The sequence below is a fragment of the Macaca mulatta genome, chromosome 6, assembly GCF_049350105.2.
Source record: "Macaca mulatta isolate MMU2019108-1 chromosome 6, T2T-MMU8v2.0, whole genome shotgun sequence".
In the NCBI taxonomy this organism is placed as follows: Eukaryota; Metazoa; Chordata; class Mammalia; order Primates; family Cercopithecidae; genus Macaca; species Macaca mulatta.
In genome coordinates this window covers 83,684,363-83,706,485 of record NC_133411.1, presented here as the reverse complement: position 1 = coordinate 83,706,485, position 22,123 = coordinate 83,684,363, and the positions used below count along the sequence as shown (strand labels likewise).

Sequence of the window (22,123 nt, the reverse complement as noted above, 5' to 3'; positions counted from 1 at the left end):
GAATTCTGCTCTCAGCCCTATGGCTGCTGTGGCACCAGGTCAAAGGATTCTTCAGAGGTCTCTCTCAAAATCTTCACAGCAATCTGTGAACTTGGCATTATCATACTAAATTTACAGATGGGTAAACTGAGGCTCAGAGAGTCTAGGTAACTTGCCCACATTAGGATGCAGAAAATCTGCTTATAAATTCATGTCTATTTAACACTCGCTGAAGCCCATCATCTTCCTAACATCCTATGGGCCCCCCAGCCAAGGCTTCTCAGGGGTTAGTCTGGCTCCTCATAGTTTCCATGAACGAGGCCAAAGGGATAGTAAAGGTTCCTGTTCTCTGAACCTGGGAGGTTTGGCTAATCAGAAACTGAGATTCCCTGCAGCCATTTCTTGCCCCCTCTATCACATAAGGTGGCTAATTGGTATGCACCTTGGTATGTGTGGCTGTATTCTTTTGGCAACAATTTTTGGAATAGTTAACAATGTCTTGTTTCCTTTTTGGTCTCATTGCCCCAGTTAAAAAACATTTTTGATCATCATCTATAATCCAAATTTATCTTATCCCTCTAAAATGTTCCCTCTATTAAATGGATACAGTGCTTATCTAACTACTTCGCATCACAGAAAGGAAGATGAAATAAAGTGTATGTGAAGAAGCATTCTGAATGCTTAACAGAAAATGCACAGGCAGTTCCAGCGATGAGAGGCAGTGCTCCACAGGAGGAGAGGGCTTCAGGGAAAACTCCTCTCGGACTTCCATCATTACCTTCATCTACCCAGATGAAGGGGAAGCCACTGGAGGAACAGGTGCAGCTGGGAGGAGGAAGCTACAAATGTATGTTGAACAGTGATCAGAGAACAGAAAAGAAAAACTGGGGAAAAACCTGGTCTACCTATAAATACTGATATTAAATATGTCTAGTCCCCCAAACACTGGATAAACTGAAAAAACACAACAGCTCTCTGGGTGGAACTCTGCTCAGAGATACCCACAATATTCCAGCAATGGCAGATGGGATATACTCATGCACAGGATGAAATGTTTTTACACAAAATCCCCATATTCTGTAACATAATGATAAGCACCAGATTCACTTGAGTTCCAAAGTTAACTCAAAAATGAACTCATTTTGCAAAAATAAAAGATCTTTCACTTAATTATGACATTATTAAAGAAGCTAATCTTAAGGATGAAATTCTAAAACCCACAGAAAAAAAAGTGCATTGGGGAGAGGGTTTGTGGATTGGTTTTGCTGGTGTAACCCACCTTTCCCTTCTTGATGCATGTATTGATGGTGTCGAGAAGGTCTGCCCGGTTCTTATCGCTTTTGGGCAGATCAGCGAGTTCTTTTCCCAGGAGCTCACCTTTGTGGTAGCCCATCATCCTTTCGAAGGCTGGGTTGACATACTGTTAATGGGAGGTGGGTAGAGATCAGTGCGGGGACACAAGACAGAGTTCATGAAACGTCTGTGTGCCCCGTAGGAAGACTTGTTGGGACCCAGAGGAATATCAAGCAAGAAGTTCCCAGGGCAAACATCCTCTAATGCAGTTGGCTGGCCAGGTGCTGCGGCCCCGCTCCATCCCCAAACCCTTCCTGGAGGAGTTCCCTCCTTCCTGGCAGCAATGCATTCATTCAACTGCCATCCTGATCCTCTGTAGGAAATCAGAAGAAACTTCAGCAGGAAAAAAACAGGAAGCCCTCAGCAGTACCAGCCTCTTGGGGAACTCATTCACCATCTACTACCCCATGAATAAGGAAAAACGCAGACAAAAAAAAAAAAAAAAAGAAAAGAAATAAAAATAAATTAGGACGGGGTCCATATGTTTGTAGTTAAAAAAAAACAAAAAACAGTTTCAGGCTGGGCACAGTGGCTCACGCCTGTAATTCAATTCCAGCCCTTTGGGAAGCTGAGGCAGGAGGATCAGCTGAGCCCAAGAGTTCAAGAACAGCCTGGAAAACACAAAATAAAAATTTAAAAAAAAACACCTCTACAAAAATAAAAAGAAATTAGCCAGTTGTTGTGGCACACACCTGTAGTCCCTACTATTCAGGAGGCTGAGGCAGAAGGACCACTGGAGCCTGGGAGTTTGAGGCTGCAGTGAGCTGTGATTGCACCGTTGCACTCCAGCCCAGGCAACACAGCAAGACCCTGCTTCTTATAAACAAACAAATGAACAAATAAGAACTCCGTTTAACAGTGGTGGCCTGTATTATACACATCTCTGCAACTGGATTTCTCATGTCTCCTTTCCAATTGCCACTACCTATCGATCAATATTTGCTACAGTTTGGGGCCACTACCAGTAGAATCAGAACAATAAATTCAGTTAAATGGCTTGGGCAGGAGGCAGCCCTTTCAGTGCTGGGCTCAGGCAGATGTGAAGCTCCCCTCGGCAGATTCTGGGGCCAGCAGACTCAGAGGTTTCTTTCCAAAATTCTGCCTGGGGTCCTGGAATTTAGAGCCATGACCTTAGCTAACTCCCAGGTCCTGTCCCACCCTCTGATTTCTTTTCAAAGATCACAGATGGGGGCTGAATGCAGAGAGACAAGCGGTAAAGAATGTGGGGAAAATGTAAACAGACTGCATCTGGGTCATGAATTTCTTTGGGCTTAAATTGCATCCATCTGCTACTTCGGAGATGTTCGAACCAACTGTAATCACTCTTGCCCTCAACTGCGATGGCAGCAGTCATGAACGGGGTGGCGTGGGGACAGTTAGGGAGCTGTTCCCTGGGAGACACAGCTTCCATTAACATGATCACCCCTGAGAGTTGAAGGGGTTTGGAAGATGCTCTGGTCATCAGGCCTTTGGTGGGTGACTGAAGAGGAGGCGGCCTGATATTGTCTTCAAGGAACTCCAGACCCCCAACCCCTGGCCCCATCACTGACATGTAGTAGTCAGGGCTCTCCCTAGGCAGGGAAGGGCATCACTTACAGTGTGGCCCCTGCTCACAAAGCCAGTCTCACACCTCCCTGGGCCACCCCTGCAGGCTGCTGAGCTGTCTGCATGTCTCCCTCATCTCCCGGCCTTTCCCCCACGTGCCTTCTCTGCTTACAATTCCTTTCCTGGTCTCTTTCCCTCTCCAACTCCAATTTATCCCTCTTTTCTTCCAGGAAGCCTTCCCTGACTCCCCTAACCTAGTCCACTCCCAAGAGCTGCCACTGATGCCTGTGCAGACTTTCAGTGACTTATTACACCGAATTTAAATTTTTGTTTATCTCTCTTTCCCAGTGGACATTCAACTCCTCAAGGGCAAAGGCTATTTTGAATCGATCTTTGGATACTCAGGACTGTTTAGTAACTATTTGATGAATGAATAGAAAACATTAGAGAATATGTTATTTTCTTTATTTGTTAGCTATATTCTGACACCTTTTCATATGTGTTCCTTCTGCCTTCCCTATTAATTTGTAAATTTGGGTAGAAGTCATGGCCCTTCTTTCACACCAGGGTTCCTGAAACCTCAGAATGCAGCAGGTACTCCCAGATATGGATTCTGGCGCCAAGGCACCTAAGTTCAAATCCTGGCTCTGCCAATTACTAGCTACAAAACCATGGACAAATTACTTCACTTCCCTAGTTTTCAGTTTCCCCATCTGCAAAATGAGTACAATAGTGATATGTGATTCATAGGATTGCTTCAAGAAATAAATGAGTATATGTAAAATGCTTAGAACTGAGCCTCGTATATGGCAAGTACCATATTAAGCGTTTTAAAGAAAATATATAGTTTAGATAGATAGTGGCATGGAGGAAGAGAGGAAGGATAGGAGGGAGGGATGGATGGGTGGATAGATAATAGATGGATAGACACAGATAGATAGGTATTGCTTCTAAATTTTAAGTGCTGCTACTTGACCTCTGAAGATTTGTACTCAAAAAAGCATCTAACTATTTGATTGGAGTGCCCTGAAAAGGATGCTGATATCAAGTAAAATCATACATGAACTATCCCATCCAGTGATGACATCCTCAAAATTTATAGCACATAGGTAATTTCACCATACATATAACATCCTCTATCCAGCTCCTTCCTCCTTCTTCTCGTTTTAAGTTCCATACTACAGATTGCTGGTACATTTTCCTAAAGGAGGATGAAAAGGTTCCCAGAGAAAAAAGCTGTAAGGTCTTCTTTCAGAATCCAAGTTTCCCTTTAAAGGCAGTGACTCTCCTTCCACCTCTCCTTTACAGGCATCTGTTATACTGGCCTCATGCACCTGTTTCTTTCTGTTCATGGCAAAGGCTGGGAGATGATTAATATCATAATGTGACACCATCACAATAGTACCTCTCCCAGGGATACAGGTTTTCTAACCACCAATTGATAACTGGAGAATGAAAGACTGTTCCCTATTCTAGAAGTTGTTTGTTAGATTACAGGTGGAGGGGCAGGGAGCCCCTTCTCCTCATTTCTGAAATCAAATCCAGCTGCACACTGCAAAACAGGGAGGTGCCAAGAAAATGTGCTTCATGAATAGATTTGATTGTTCAAGTCTGGGTATAAGTAAGGGAGACGTGGGATTTTTGTGCTTGGTCTGTAACAGAAACATGTCGGACTCTCTCTGAGGTCCAAGAGGCAGACCTGTGGGCAGGTGGGCCACTAATAGCCAGCAACATGAAGAAGCCTTCAGATACACTTCAAGGGGGCAGCCAGAAAACATATTCTAACAATACAGCTAAACAGGAAACCAGGTAGGAAGGCTTTGGAGACATGACTACATATTTTAGTTCTGATATTTAGTACTAAGGCTTTCCTTGGATAAGTTCCTTGACCTTGTTGGGACTCAGTTTCCTCATCTGCACTATAGGGCAATGATTTCTCTTTCCTACCCTTACTGAATAGAAACGAGACAACCTAATGAAAGTGCTGATGACAAGGCCTAGGCAGGGTGGGCTACTGATGTTATTGGTCTGGTATGAGAACGGGGTGTGTACGTGTGCACTGGGAGATGAGGGCAGACAAATGTGAGGCTTCTGCTGTGGGCTTCACTGTGTGTTGCCCACTGTCTTTGGTGCTCTACTGATGACAAGTGCTCCTCACACTCCATGCCACTCTGCAAACCAACTGCAGGCAAACAAGCACCAATTCGTGGAAAGTCTATATTTCAGAGTATTTTACAAATACAGATGTCTTACTTTCCAACAATTATAAAATTATAATAAGAATACCTCATTTCTTGAAAGGTTTCTCTGCTACACACATTTCCTTAGGAAGATGACATTCATGTAAGAATGCTTTATAATTAGAATACCCACTGCAGGTAAACAAATGAATGTCTTTGAAAATATTCTGTTCCATAGACATTTATAAGCATTTACTGTACCATTCTGACTTACTTCTATGTGAATAGTGTCTTCACAGATGGTCAAAAGAATTTACCCCGGTTCTAGCTGGGTGCAGTGACTCACGCCTATAATCCCAGCACTTTGGGAGGCCAAGGCAGGTGGATCACTTGAGGCCAGGAGTTTGAGACCAACCTGGCCAACATGGTAAAACCCCATCTCTACTAAAAATATAAAAATTAGCTGAGTGTATGCCTGTAATATGCCTGTAATCCTAGCTACTTAGAGGAACAAGAATCACTGGGACCTGAGAGGCAGAAATTATACTGAGCCAAGATGACCACTGCCTGGGCGACAGAATGAGAATCTGTCTCAAAAAATAAATTTTCTTAAACCCCATTTCTGTCAAAGAAATTGCAGGTTCTGATCTGAAGTAATCATTTTTTGTTCTTTATTGAATATCTAATTCTTTATCAGTATTCTTTGCACAGCTTGATATTTATTTCTCCTAAGAAAATGTGCTGATATGTGAGGTTGATGGGAAAGTACTTGATAAAAAGTGTGGCTTAAACCTGAAAGGTTCATTTTGAATGTTAATGATAGAGATGGTTTCTTTCCATACCTGAATCACGTGGTCATCGCTTGTTATTTCTATGGCTTCATGACAGTGATCTAATGCTGTAAACACTGAATTACAGGCCCTGAAAGTTATAAAAGATTGAAGTTAGTTCTTCTATGAAAACCATTCACATTTCATCTGTTAATTTAACAAAGTAAACAGATACCAGGTTCATCAAATCTACGTACTTTTTGTTACTGCCATGGTCTGACTGCTGATGTCTCCCAAAAGTTCATATGTTGGAATCTAACATCCGATGTGATTGTGTGAAGATGCAGAGCCTTTGGGAAGTGGCTAAGTCTGTGGGGCTTCGTCCTCATGAATGGGATTAGTGCCTTTATTAAAGAGGCTCCAATGGGCTCCCTTGCACTTTCTGCCATGTGAGGGCATAGAGAGGGTCCTCTCTATGAGGAACGGGCCCTCACCAGACACAGAACCCGCTGGCACCTTGATCTTGGACTTCTCAACCTCCAGAACTGTGAGCAATACATTTCTGTTGCTTATTAATTACTCAGTTTAAGGTATAGCAATGCAACTCATAACGATGTTTCAACAATGGACTCAATATACAATGGTGGTCCTGTGAGATTATAATCCTAATTCCTATTGCCTAGTGGTGTTGTAGCAGACAGAACATTCTCACGTGTCTGTGATGATGTTGGTGTAAACAAGCTCACTGCACTATCAGCTGTATAAACATACAGCAATACAGTAATGATGTGCAGTATATAATGTTTGATAAGAGATGATTAGGATACTGGTTTATGTATTTACTATACTATTCATCATTGTTTTAGATAAAATACTCCTTCTACTACTAAGAAAAGTTAACTGTAAAGCAGCCTCAGGCAGGTCCTTCAGGAGGTATCACAGAAGATGGCATTGTTATCATAGACGGTGTCACAGAAGATGGCATTGTTACCATAGAAGGTATCACAGAAGATGGCATTGTTACCATAGAAGGTATCACAGAAGATGGCATTGTTACCATAGAAGGTGTCACAGAAGATGGCATTGTTACCATAGAAGGTATCACAGAAGATGGCATTGTTACCATAGAAGGTATCACAGAAGATGGCATTGTTATCATAGAAGGTGACAGCTCCATGTGTGTTATTGCCCCTGAAGACCTTCCAGTGAGACAAGATGTGGAGGGGGAAGTCAGTGATACTGATGATCCTGACCCTGTGTAGGCACTGGCCAAAGTTGTCTTATTTTTAACAAAAAAGTTTAAAAAGTTAAAAAAAAAAAAAAGATTTAAAAATAGAAAAAAGCTGACAGAATAATGTCATAAAGAAACAAATTTTTTCTACAGCTGTGAAATGTGTTTGTGTTTTAAGCTAAATGTTCTTAAGAGTGAAAAAGTTTAAAAATATAAAGGTTTATAAAGTTAAAAAGTAGCAGTAAGCTAAGGCAAATTTACTATTGAAGAAAGGAAAATGTTTTAATGAATTTTGTGTAGCCTTAGAGTACAAAGCTGATAAAGTCTACAGTCATATATACATAATGCCCGGGGCCTTCGCCTTCCCTCTCCATTCACTCCCCAGCTCACCCAGAGCAACTCCCAATCCTGCAAGCTCCATTCATGCTAAGTGCCTTATACGAGTGCGCCATTTTAAATCTTTCTGTGCTGCATTTTTACTGTGCCTTTCTATGTTTAAATTCACAAATACCATTGTGTTAAAACTGTCTACAGTATTCAGTACAGTAACATGCTCCACAGGTTTGTAACCTAGGAGCAACAGGCTAGACCATGTAGCCTAGATGTGTAGTAAGCTATACCATCTAGGTTTGTGTAAGTACACTCTACAATGTTTGCACAATGACAAAATCATCCAACGACACATTTCTCAGAACATACCCCTATCATTAAATGATGCATGACTATATTTCATTATTGCAATCCTAACAGACTAAGAAGGTTAACAATATGCTTTTTTTTTTTTTTTTTTTTTTTGAGGCGGAGTCTCGCTCTCTCGCCCAGGCTGGAGTGCAGTGGCGCGATCTCGGCTCACTGCAAGCTCCGCCTCCCGGGTTCCCGCCATTCTCCTGCCTCAGCCTCCCGAGTAGCTGGGACTACAGGCGCCGCCACCACGCCCGGCTAATTTTTTTGTATTTTTAGTGGAGACGGGGTTTCATTGTGTTAGCCAGGATGGTCTCGATCTCCTGACCTCGTGATCCGCCCGCCTCGGCCTCCCAAAGTGCTGGGATTACAGGCTTGAACCACCGCGCCTGGCCAACAATATGCTTTGAGGGGGAAAAAAGTCATCTTTCAAACTAAATGCATAAACAATATTTGGAATCAGACTCTCATTTTCTTTGTTACAGTTTTAACCAATTTCCTAATCTAGAGCAACTCCAAATACAGTAAGCTATTTACTGTCCAACACAGCAAGCATGTAGCTAGAGCTCTGTTATTTATACTGACTGTTTAAAGAATCCCAACAAAAAGCTTTCTTACACATTGCAAAAAGAAAAAAAAAAACTGTTGATTTACTGGATTGATGTTTTTTCTTTAAAAGAAAAACTCTGAAAAATGTTATTTTTTCCACTCATAAAGGCATTCTAACTTTGTCATCCTATTTTGATCTGTTTAGAAGGAAGAAGGCAGAAAGAACTGGGTGAAATCTGGCTCTGTATTTTTCCAATTATGCGACCTGAGGCAACTTTTTGTCTTCAGTGGCCCTCAGTTTCCTCATCCATAAAATGAGGATAATAATATGTATTTCACTGGTTTTTGTAAAGATCAAAACAGATAGTTTATGTGAGGCATTTCTCGAAGTGCTTGGGACAATATGAGCATTCAACACACGATACCTGTTGTTACGTTTCAGATCACAGAGCAATACTTCTTTGTTCTTTAAGGCTTTCAAAAGGCTTTGGTTAAAAAAATGAATCATAGCCTATCTTTTCTCGTAAGTATACCTGAAATGTCAAACCAAGAACAGTATTCAATAATAGTGAGGTATGCGTACAGAGTGCAGTATTTTAGCCAACTGCAGGATGCTAATCCTATAGTTGCAGAAATGAAGATATCAGTGTGAGAGGGTAAGTAAAACAAGTAATCATGATACGGGTTAGCAGAGCAGAGGAGAATATCAACCTAACTCAACTGAAAAGGCTTACAGGTGCAGTAGTATATTTTCTTAGTTAAATTGCTCCAGTCTACCCAATTCGAACTGTATACTGTCTTAGTACCACCACTTGTAAATATGATAATTTAAAATAAGAGAAAAGAACAAAAGGGGGCTTTAAAACTGCTACCAAATTTGTCACTGCACTGCCTCATAAGAGACAAGCAAGAGCTAGTCTTATCAACAGTGTTTTCCAGGCACCTGGTCCAAAACTTGACAAAGCACCGTAGGGATTTCCTGGGCAACAGCTGTCTTTCAGAAGTCACTTGTGGAGAAACACACTCTATGTGGACTAATTTGTTAACTTTGAGAGCTGGATAATTAAGCTTTAATTAACACATTTTATCAAATGACAAATTCCTCTCTTGCTTAAGAATTTTCTCTAACTATGTACACAGGTTTCAACTAAATATATAAACAGGTACTTCAGACTATTATCATTTTCATCAATTCAAGAGGTTGCCTTTATACATGATCTTAGATCCAATCTCCAAAATTTATTAAACATTCATTTTATGATTATCCACAAAGCATGAAATTTTCAATAAGTATAAAGCCCCACAAGACAAAGTAAATGCTTATCAACAGTTGAAATGAAAGGATATTGGTAGAAAGAGCACACTATTTCCCACCCCCACCCCCCACGACAAACATGACCAGACTGCAATGTTTATTCAGGCTCTCAACCTCTTTGGTTGATGGTTCTATTTAAATAAACCTGCAGCAAAATGAGATAATCAATTTGAGTCATGTTTCTAGAGTTTTAGAACTTAATTGCTTGTATTAATTATTCATACTCTTCTGGCAGAAGAACCTTAGCTTTATTAATATCTGTTCTTGGGAACCATACAATTCTTTTGTCTCAGGTATCTTTATGTTTTACTCTTCAGGTTAAAAAGTTGGAAAACTAGAAAAAGGAAACACAAGGGAAAAGTAACCTAGGTGTGGAAACCCATGAAGTACAGGTGTCACCATTTTCCCCACACCTTCTTAAGAGCCCTTGAAGGTCCAGAGAGAAAAGGTAAATATTACAGAGGTCCAGGTATAAAGTCTATAAATAATGTAGTACTATGCTGAGTGGAAAGTGCACCAGACTGAAAAAGCAGGATGCCTGGATTCTACTCCACCACAGTCACCAACATGCTGAGTAGCTGTGAAGGTTCTCAGTGTTTTCCTCTGTCAGTCGGGGTGTTGGGTTACATTATCTCCTGTGTCTCTTCCAAAAGTGCTCTATCTAGACTCCACCAACACACACACACACACGTGCGCACACGCACACACACACACTCTGAGGCTGCCTGGAACAAGGGTAGGACTGGGCAAGGTGGTGGCTTGTAGGGAAAAGATTCTGAACACAAGTCCACATCCCAGTAGGAGTCTGGGATGAGTTGGGAGCAGGGAGTGGAAGAGGTAAGAGGATCATGACTTAGCTACTTGTTAGCACTCATTACTGGGCAATAAAGCAATAGCGACTGGTTATTTTAAGCCTTCACAGCTCAGTTTCCACCCCTGTAACACAATAGCTATCACGCAGAGCTCATTTGAGAATAGAGTGCTCTATAAATGTCCGTTAATACTGAGAGATGTGGTGTTCCACAGAATACAGAGTTTTGTCCATCAAAAATTTTGATTCTTTCTAAAACTGAGGATTGCTACTGTCTTAAGATTTGGAGTGAAATAAACATAATGACTTGGATGTAACTTCTAGACTGACTAATGAATCAAACAATAGCTGGTACTGCATTAGTATGTATCGATCAGCCCAAACTCCTGCTAAGTATCTAAATAATTATCTTTATTTTAGATAAAATAGATCTTTTCATGATAAAGAGGTGTAAGAACATCAGAAGAGATAGTCATCATTTAATTTAGATTATCCTAGACACTCTCCATTTCATAAATTCTTCTATTCAACAGAGTAATTAATCAAAGGCATACAGATACGTGATTTAGTTCTCATATCTTTAAAAGTTATTTTATATAATAGAATCTTAAAATTAGACTACATTTTCTATTTGATCACATCAGGTGATCCTTTTTGTTTCCTGGTTAAGTAAATATGGTCACTAGACACGGGACCCGGACAGAGGTGTCTACCTTCAACATTCACCATCATCCTGCAGTACAGACTGTCCTTGCAGAATGACAGTAATGCTACATATTTAGCTGCAGCTGGGGGCGGAATTGTAGGGGAAAGTATTATATAATTAGACTATAATTATTCTAGCATTGTATAATAAAGAGCCTCATTTTCCCAGTCTGCAACAAATGATAGAGGTGCTTGCCTGCCTTGGAGTGCAGGTGTATGTGCTAGACGTCCCTAAGTGCCCTAAGGAGCTGGGGAGGGGCCATGGCATGGGTCACTGCCTCCATCTGCTGGGCCTAGATATAGTATACCTGGGAATATGCACATAAAATCACGCACATGTTCACACACACACCCAAAAGGGCAATAACTTGAATAAGGTTGAGGCAGAACCCACCAAAAAGCAACAGCTGAAGCTTGTGCAGAAGGCAAGATAATCCATGTGCCAGGCAAACCTTCTTTCCTGGGCTACTACCTTCCTGAGTCAGGTCCATTCACCAATTTCACACTGATTTGTATTAAGAACTTGAGCCTTTTCATTATGACCTCAACAATGGGTCCAATGCCCCCAACCAGTTCTAGTAAGTGAGGGGTCAGAAGTATAGTACTTACATAATGGTAGGTACTTAGAAACTTGCAAAGTTCTGAATCTGATAAGATCTTAAAAAGTCTTTGGTGCCCTGGCTCTAAACAGATTTCATCAGTACAATAACCTGAAGGCTTTTCTTTATGCTCTTGTTGGCTGGGGATATTTACTTCAAATTTCCAGGCCTGCTTTTGCCCTGTTCATCATGGACAAGGTGCCCCTAACATTCCTGGGACAGCCCTCCAGTGCCCCATGTGCACTGCAGAATCTGTATCAGGACATCTCCCGGCAACTCACATATGCCATCACATGTAATGTTGCCTAAAAAAACAGAAACTTATTTAAAATCAAATAATGGAATTGCGTATCAAAGCAATGAAGTGTTGCGCTGTTCATTTTTTATTGTGGGTAATACACAGCTGAAGAATTAAACCACAATAAAACCCCCCTCTTTCTAATTATATTTACTGTGTAAACATCTAAAATAAAAGTGCTGAGTCTTTTAACCTTCAATTAAAAACAGTAGAGATCACCAGGAATAATAACAATTAATCTACATTATTAAAAGGCATAAATTATGGAGTAAAGGCAACGTGGGTTTCTAGAAAAATTCTATGAAGTGCTCTGAAGCTAACATATACATAAAAATAAACCAAGGGATCTAGTTTACTTATACGTTCAAAAAGTCTTTGGCAATATTTCTTACCAAGGGCTGTTAAAAAATACCTGAATTCCCAAAATATCTGATTTCCCACTGGTTTGAGATTCTTTTCTTAATACTTTTCTATCTAAGGAAGTGACTGTTTATCCCACACTTTATTTCTTGGAGCACTCTACCCACCAAAAAGTGACTCCCCTGACCAGGGTGCACCCCAGGGGAAACTGCTTCTCTAGGTTTATGTCAATTCATTTTGCCTCCCTGGGACAGAGGATAATTAAGTTTGAAAAGGGTTTTGCCATCTTTGAATGACAATAAGTAATCAAGATAAGGCATATAATCACTATAATAGGATGCTCTCCTACTTATTTTGTATTGAGCCTCAAACTATCCATGACTTCTCAGTCAGCCAGAGAGAGAAGCCATGCTACAGACTTTTCTGGCATCCCACAGCCTGAATTTCCTGGGGACTGGGCCCCGCAGTGGCCCATGGGTGGAGAAGAGCCTCCTCCTTTCCCTGCTCCCTGACTGAGAAGGGAGGAAAACATCAGGGTCCAAAAACCCTGCCAGAGTGGAGCCAGAGCAAAACCAGGCAGGAGCTAGGACCCTGATATTCCTCAGAGGGTCCAGGAGCAGAACATCCCCCAGCCCAGCATTCTAGCCAGCAGCCAGACACCCAGAGAATCCCATCCCTGGAACTGAGCACCAGTGACAAGCCAGATCTTAAAACACTACATGCTTGTAAAGAGACTTAAAACTGGTTTCTTAAAGCTACTTCATGCATATTGACGCCACAAACAGACTTAATAAAATTGCTATTGTGGTTACTTAGCAATTATTATGGTTAGCATGATAAATATCGCCATTAGTTTACCCCTATGCATAACAATCCAAGTAAAAATTTATAAATATTGAAAGTAGGATGTAGAAAATAATCCTCAAGGCTATTCCCAATCTCCATCTAATTGTGCAAAAATTAAACATTTTCCCAGGTTACAATTTTAAAATTCTGTAAATAGTGGAAAATACTGTCAAAAGAAGAAATGTTTCCAATTTATTTCTTTATATAACGGGCCTTCTGGCTAAGATACTGCTGTTGGCCAGCTGCCATTCATTGCCTGTTTAAAAGCTTCAAAATCCCTAGGATTCAGCTATGAACCCATGAACATCAGCCTGTTGACAGATAAGATTTTCTAAAGAATTGTTAACCTCATGTTACTGTCTCATTTTGCTACATACCGTAATTTGAACTGGGAGCGAACTTCCCCATGTTCTATTTGAATCAGTTCATTATAGCAAGCAATTATGCTGCTATTCTCCATAAATCTCTGAAAAGAAAGCAAAGACAATACATAAGACATATATAGTTACTTCTCTGAGAGCCAAACAGAGAAACTTAACAGTTGTTCCTACCCCCAGGTAACTCCGTTATATAAGACAATTAGTAAGTAAGATGAGATGAAACAGTTGTCAAGGTGTTCAAAGTGCTTGTTTAAATGTATGAGAAACAACAGAGCAAGTAATACTGTACACTTCACTTCCTTCATAACAAAGGTAGAATAAACTATATTATGAACACTCTAGGGCACAGAATGCCTGCCCAGCCATGTAAATTACTGAAACATTTTGCTTCATATTGCACTAATAGAATCATCTAAAACCCAGCACTCAGCATGTTCAGTGTGCAGCACATTATCAATGATCTCTTTGGAAGGGAGAGCCTACTCTTTACTTCCTTCCTAATTTTCTGAGTGCCTAATGCAGGGGAAAAGTTAAACACAGAATTCTCATATGATCCAGCAATTCCACTTCCAGGTATATACTCAAAAGAACCGAAAACAAGTACTCAAATAAATACTTGCACATGTGTGTTCATAGCAGCATTATTCACCATAGCCAAAAGGCAGAAACTGCCCAAATGTTCAACATTTGAACAGATAAACAAATTGTGGTCTATACATAGAATGGATTATTACTTGACCATAAAATGGGAATAAAATACTGATACATGCAACAACATGTATGAACCTGAAAAAAGTATTAAGTGAAAGAATCCAGACAGAAAAATTCACATATGGTATGATTCCATGTATATGAAATATCGAGAATAGGTCAATTGATTGAGTCAGAATGCAGACTGGTGGTTGCCAGGGCTGTGGGGAGGAGGAATAGGAGTGACTGCTTAATGGGAACACATTTGGGGATGATGAAAATGGCTTTTTTTGTTTGTTTTGCAACAGGGTCTCTAGACAGAGGTGGTGATTGTACAATACTGTGTATGTGCTAAATGCCACTGAATTGTTCACTTTAAAATGGCTAATTTTAGTTTCATCTCAATGGAAAAAAAAGCTTTCATGTATTTATAAATAAACGTAGTGAATGAATGAACAGATAGATAAGCAAATAATAATGCAGAAGAAAATGCAGCACACATTGTCCTTCATCAAAGACCCACGAAGCACCCATTTATGCTAGGTATGAGCTGCTCAAATCCCACGTTGAAAGAGGAGTAGGCCCTTTTTCACTTAATCCCAAAGTAATTTGGTTTACATTTCTCATATATGCTACATGATTCAGTGTAGGGTATATAGGAAACTGAGCACTTCTCTGACATGATCACGTCAATACTTAATGAGAAATAATGAAATCAGAAAAAAAAAGCAAGTAAAAAATAGTAAGGGAAGAGATTTAAGGACAATTCTACTTAGGAAAGGGGAAATGTTTTGCATTTTAATTGATTAAAAAAAAACACATCCTGCAAGCCTTTCCAAGCATATGGCTGGCAAACTAAGTAGAAAGATAAGCAGAATTCCAAAGTATTCCAAACTACCAGTCACATTCTTTTGCTTCTCAGGTAGCTATATAGGTGGAGAAGGAGAATACTAGATCCTGCTGAAAGATGTGTTTCTTAGATTTCCTTCACCCAAGTTGGCCAGAGAAAAAAATCAATCCCTCTCCTCACTCCTTCCTTTCTCTCTCTCTTCTCTCTCTCCCTCTCCCCCCGCCACCCCCGCTCTCCCTCTCTCTCTCACACACACCCCCACATATACACTGAAGTGGATGGCTCCACATATCTGGAGTGGTTGGCCTCTCTCTGGCTTTCCCTGGGCCTCTGGTCCTCCACTATTCTTACGTGGACACTGGGAAGGGCTAAGGAAAGAGAGGAAGCCATAAACATACACAGAAGGGAAACACTTTCTCTTTGATTTACAGAGCAAAGTTAAACATGGTTAGATTCCATGTGAGCTTTTAGATGGATAAAAGCTATATACAGAACTCAGGGGGTTGTTAGCTGATGTTTTGTAAAAACATGAAAAAACCATGATAACACACGTTTGAAAACGCTGGCATAACATAGAAAGATATGTATGTATATCATGACACTGTTTTGTAAATAATACACAGTCATTTCTATTTCTGCCTAGGAATAAATCTGAAAGGCTAGTGGCATAAATAATTTTAATTTTTAGCTTATCTGTATTCTCTATAACAAACATGGATTCGTTTTTGCAAAAAATGGAAAGAAAATGTTGGAATACACAAAGTTAGCAGGTTTGTTTACTACAGGATATCTCAGAGCATTTAAAATGCTAATGTGCAATGTTGCAAAAGTGCTCTGTGAATTCTCAGGTGTGGGAGGAGGGGCAACTGAGTTTTCACTGATTCCCTAAACTTATTTGACCATAGAAGCCTTTTTTCACGGACCACCTATTAATAGCTTTTGGTACAGTAGTGTTCTGTGGAGCAGTAGCTTGGGAAATCTAACTTTAGTGGACCCAATATAGAGTTTGGAGTTAAACAACATGCATTTGCTTCTGGACTTTGTCATGAGTGTGAGCTCTGGCAAGTTTAGTTGTTTTGAGCCTGTTTCCTCCTCTGCAAAAATGGAGAAAATATCAAATCCCTCATATGTACAGGAGGATTAAGTAAATCACTGGGAACTGGGCCTGACAATAAATCGTAGCTCCCCACTTCCTACTCCACAGAAGGCCTCTCCGCAGAGAACCGTGTCCCTACAGTTGTGCCCCCGGCATGCCTAGCACATTGCACAGAGGCAGAACTCCATAAACACTTGTTAAACTGAACAAACATTTTTGCAAATAGAAAAAGAGGCACATAAAGTTGATATAAAAACAGCTGCAACCGTCCTTTGCTAAGATGCTGGTTTCTAAAAGGCTCAGCGTGGACTGAGCATCTATATAGTTGACTGCTTACACACAGCTCCAGAGCCTTCAAGGGGAGTTGTTGTGGGATATGTGATGGCACAATTTGTTCCTAGATCCCCACTCAGGGACCGCAGACTGAAGCACCAGCCAATTAGCTAGCAACCCAGGGGTGAGTTAAAGCAGATGATCTAATACAATCAAAACAGCTTGGTGATGGGAAACAACCTCACAGAAGGCAAGGATAACCGGCATATTTGAAAAGGTGCTTGGGCAGAGAGTTGTGAAAGACAGGATTTTACCCAAAAAAGGAGAACCACCACCTGAAGATCAGTCTCAGCCGATGGTGTGCCACAGTAACGCCAGGAGAGCTGTTGGAGGTGCAGCGCGCTTCTCCTGGAATGAGCCCGAGCTACTGGGGGCACCCTGACCTAACCAGCAAATGGCCTCTATCAGGGTCAGCACTGAAGAACACCAGGTGGTCTCTGACAGCTACTGCCGTTAATGCCCCTTCGCCAAAGGCTTATTCACTGAGGCTGACTGCAAAACACAGTAACACGTCTGGATAGTGGGAAGTGAAGCCTTCCAGAGCACCACAGACAGGTTATAAAATGTGTAAGAAGGAAACAATGGAACTTTGGTTAAATGTTCTCAATAGCATTTGCACCCAAAGAGCGCCAGTTATTTCTCCAAACTGAGCAGATGTGCAACCTCAGCCTTCCAGACAAGACGCCATCACTTCAAATGGCAGCAATTCTAAACCAGTTTGAGGGAGTATCACTGAACTAAAGGTAGAATTCCAAAAGGACACTCAACAGCATGTACATGGGTCCCTAATCGATAAAACTCACAGTGTGTCATCGCCATTCTCCAATCATCCCCCAGGTAATGAGGAAAGAGGGTCCCAACTCAAACTTGAAAAGGACAACATTGGAATGGGGTGAAGTCAGGGGGTCAATATTTCACAGAAGTTCCATGAAGCCTGTGAATAATTTTAGAGCTATTTCTTAGAAAATGAGTAAAGAAAATCTGTCTCAACCACATGGCTTCTTTGCTGAGTTTTCTTTTGCAACTCTTCATTCCAAAACTCAGAAGCATTGTCTCATGCATTCTCATTAAGATATAGCACCTAAGAATAGCTTTCAGAACCAAACGCCAACCTTTGCGAGAAGAGATAACAGACAAGAGGAAAAAGTGTTAGGAGCGTGAAAAATATTGCTAGCTGGAAACATTCATTTCGATCACACATCGTGAGCCACTAGACTACCTTGAATCTTCTCTACAGCACTGTGACTTCCACACTGAAGCATACCAAAGCACAAAACAACTGCATCACAAAGGTAGTTTTTGCTTCTCTGTGGTCTACAACTAAGACAACTAAGAGGAATATATATATTTTTAAGCCCGGAGTAGCAAAGTACCATTACTTAAAGCACACAGAGGATTTTCATAATTCACAAGGCACAAGCAGTACCCTATTTTTTAAAGAATATATCACTCCAGCCGGGCGCGGTGGCTCAAGCCTGTAATCCCAGCACTTTGGGAGGCCGAGACGGGCGGATCACGAGGTCAGGAGATCGAGACCATCCTGGCTAACACCGTGAAACCCCGTCTCTACTAAAAATACAAAAAACTAGCTGGGCGAGGTGGCGGGCGCCTGTAGTCCCAGCTACTCCGGAGGCTGAGGCAGGAGAATGGCGTAAACCCGGGAGGCGGAGCTTGCAGTGAGCTGAGATCCGGCCATTGCACTCCAGCCCGGGCTACAGAGCAAGACTCCGTCTCAAAAAAAAAAAAAAAAAAAAAAAAAAAAAAAAAAAAAAAAGAATATATCACTCCATCTACTTGGGATTCAGATTACTTTTTTTTTTTTTTTTTTTTTTGAGACGGAGTTTCGCTGTTGTTGCCCAGGCTGGAGTGCAATGGCGCCATCTCGGCTCACCGCAACCTCCACCTCGCGGGTTCAAGCGATTCTCCTGCCTCAGCCTCCCGAATAGCTGGGATTATAGGCATGCGCCACCACGCCAGGCTAATTTTGTATTTTTAGTGGAGATGGGGTTTCTCCATGTTAGTCAGGCTGGTCTCGAACTCCCAACCTCAGGTGATCTGCCTGCCTTGGTCTCCCAAAGTGCTGGGATTACAGGCGTGAGCCACTGTGCCCGGCCGGGATTCAGATTACTCTTACCAAAAGATTTTGAGATATTGGGTATGCCTAATCACTTAGTTTGTTGGTAAGTCTCTTTGGAGTAACCAATCTCAATCTTCAAGTTGAATATCAGTGTTGTTCATGATGCTTATAGTTTAAGCCAGGAGGTCACAGGATGCTATAGGATTACTTGTGTTTAGATGATCAGCAAAAGCTGTATAAGTAAACCATGGTCTTCTATCCTATTATTCTCCTAAGGGAAACCTTTTATTCTTTACATAGCAGTAATATATATATTTGTTATTTTAAAAAATTAAAATATGAAGTAAGGTCTTCTACAATTTCTCTATAAGGACTTGTTTTCTTTTAATATTAGAGAATATAGTTCTTTTAAACATTCATGTTTTGATGATCTTTTTCCTCTTCCCTTTCTTCCCTTTCTTCTAAGTCCATTCCATCAGTTCTTTTCCATTTGCATGCACACAGCCTTGCCTCCAATCTAATTTCTACCCTGAGATGCTGGGTGAGCTTGGTTATTTAGTTTGTTAGTGAGTTTCCTTGGAGAAATTCTTAATCTTCAAGTGGAATCTCAGTGTTATTTGTGTAGTTTGTCACTCAAAGAATTTTTCTTTGCTGATGCTAATGGTTTCAACCAGGAGTTTACAGGGTGCTACAGTCATCATGGGCTTGTCCCTAGGGTATAAACTCTGGCCAGCCCTGATGAACAGAGTCTTGGGTGCCAATTTGGTGGATGTATCTATATATAATCACACACACATTGAATCGAATTGACTGTACTGATTTAAATAAGATTACTTTGGGACGACAGAATTTTAATCTGATATAATAAGATGGGTTTTTATGTCATTGTATATCTATTGCTAAGATATATGGAGAAAATCCAGAGAGCAAAAAAGGCAAAGAGCTCGACTGGCAGCTGCTCGTTACTCTCCCATGAGAACACAGTCTCTTCCTTTCCCCAACAGTCCTGGGGCTTCATTTCCTTAACAGTTCTCCGTGGCGGCTTTGCCTTCCTGTTATGGGAGAGTCAGGGGTTAAGGTACCCGCACCTGAGAGAGATGCTGGACATCTTGTACATACCCTGTTGAAGCCTGCATGGAGAAGAGGAAGGACTGACGCCTCTTCATGGTCATCCGATCTGCAGCAAAGCAGAAAATGTGGTCACTCAGCAGATACAAACCAGGATTCCTCACACTGAAACATGGAGAGAGAGCAATGAGGCCACACAGCGTTAGCTCCAAGAGTGGCTTCCTGACGAGCACATGCCCACGGGGCACACCTGCCTTCAAGGATACAGACCCCACATCTACCTTCCAGATGCAAAAAGAACAAAAACAGTAGAGAAAGCTCCAGCAGCGTACCTGGAGGTATCACCCTCAGTATACATGAGTGGCCCTTTCCAATTCAGCTGCCCTTTGGGGTTGAGCCACATGTATGGGAGCAGTCCCATAAAGGGACGTTAGGTGCACTGTTCATTCTGAGACCATTGTCCCCAAACCATCTGGAAGTATGACTCCCACACCAAAACCGAGCTGGGTCCAACCCTCAACATGAGGAAGACAGTCAGCAGTCCAGGCTGTAGGACCCCCAAGCCAAATGGGAGAGAAGTATCAGCAGGAACACACAGTTAGAAGGGAAGGAGAGAAAACAAAAATGGATAATTGCCACTCATTTCACAAGAGGGTTTGCTATAGTGAGCCTACTGCTGAGTCTCAGGACTTCAGTTTGAGTACAAGGTGGGATATGGATTGCCTTGTCATGAAGACATGCCATCGCTGGGCTCCCTATCACCGAAATAGAGAAACAGGGTCTGAGATAGCCAGCAAGTAACATGGGGGACATACCCTAAGAACCAGGGAAGAAAAATGGAATAAAAGGGATTGGGTGGAAACGCAGATAGCAAACAGGAACAGAAGTCCCAGTGCTGACTTGTGGCATTACCCATAGTTGATTCCTGCCCTAAGGGACAAGCTATTTTACCCACTTTGTTTTTCTTCTGGAACTCCAAGTTCTATCTTCTCTGACTGTTAAGAAGGCCACAAAATGGTTCCAAGGGTATTAATAATGTTTTATTTCTTAAGCTGGTGACACACACACATTCATTTTATTACCACTCTCTCTATACGAAATATTTTACAATAAAACCAGGAAAAGTCGGTGACAATCATAACAAATAAGCCATAGTCAACCATTATTTTGTCAAGGACTAGCAAACCTTTTTGCCATATGAGTTGGAAAAACAAGAGTGTTTTGTTCTTGGACCCGCGTAATAAGCCAGGCTTGGGAAAAATGCTGTGTGGCCTTGAACATTTCTGGTATTGATGTCCAAGCCTCTATAACCTCATTCAGATCTCTGAGTGTCCAGAAGATAAATGTGAAAAGGAGGGTTGAAGGAGGCTCATCTTATGTCTCAGTTCCCCTCATTCATTCCCTGTGGAATCTTAATCTCCCACCAGGATGGAGAGGTGTAACAAACCAGTGAGGACAATGTCTTTACTTTCTCTGGACCACATCCCGTGGTGGGTATCAAACAAAGTGAGAAGACAGAGCTCTTAGGAAGACACTCAAGGAGTAGCAGGTAAGTAGGAGTCTTCAGTAAGGGTATGACTTTGAAGCCATGATTTCCTGCTGTATTCACATGGCTTTGGAATGAGGCATTTCAAGTCCCCTGGGCCAGACTTTCCTGGCCTTTGTCACAGAATTTGTGCCAAATGCCATAATGAGGCCAAGTCCAACAGGTCCTAGGCCCTAATGAAGTTCTTATTCTCTCCGAAGCTAAATACAGCCATTAAAAGACTACAACAGGCCGGGTGTGGTGGCTCACACCTGTAATCCCAGCACTTTGGGAGGCCAAGGCCAGCAGATCACGAGGTCAGGGGATCAAGACCGTCCTGGCTAACACGGTGAAACCCCATCTCTACTAAAAATACAAAAAATTAGCCGGGCGTGGTGACGGGCACCTGTAGTCCCAGCTACTCGGGAGGCTGAGGCAGGAGAATGGCGTGAACCCGGGAGGCGGAGCTTGCAGTGAGCCGAGATCGCGCTGCTGCACTCCAGCCTGGGCGACAGAGTGAGACTCCGTCTCAAAAAAAAAAAAAAAGACTACAACAAATTTTGTTACCTGCCAACATTCCCACCACTGTAGTTTGTACAGACAACTTTTCTTCCTGCTGGCTCTTTTACTTTGAGTGCTGGCCACATCAGACGATAAACCCAGCAGAGCAGTCGCTCATCCTACAGTTTCATTGTACCTACAGCACAATCCCTTTTCTTTGCCGCCCAGCATTGGATAAACTCTACTGTCCTGCCTCTAGCCACATAACGGTCCCAGCATCAACTTTACAACCCTTGTCTTGTGGATTTAGTGCCCTTTTATTATCATGCTTGAACATGAAAAAAAACAAAAAACAAAAAACGTGTTTCTTCTTAAATGAAA

At 41.6% G+C, this 22,123-nt stretch overlaps 1 protein-coding gene across 15 annotated transcripts in view; it reads right to left on the bottom strand.

The window, feature by feature from the left end:
• PDE8B (phosphodiesterase 8B) overlaps positions 1-22,123 on the bottom strand; it is a 273,316-nt gene that overhangs the window by 77,861 nt on the left and 173,332 nt on the right. For 10 of the 15 annotated variants that reach the window (XM_078004916.1, XM_078004919.1, XM_078004914.1 and 7 more), the window contains 3 exons: positions 19,768-19,825; positions 13,600-13,688; positions 5,900-5,978 (listed from right to left, as the gene is read on the bottom strand). In XM_078004916.1, the coding sequence (XP_077861042.1) occupies positions 5,900-5,978; positions 13,600-13,688; positions 19,768-19,825 (226 nt within the window). Of the gene's footprint in view, positions 1-1,258; positions 1,400-5,899; positions 5,979-13,599; positions 13,689-19,767; positions 19,826-22,123 lie in introns of all 15 variants that reach the window. The other 5 variants (XM_078004920.1, XM_028849528.2, XM_078004913.1 and 2 more) reach the window with 1 other exon arrangement.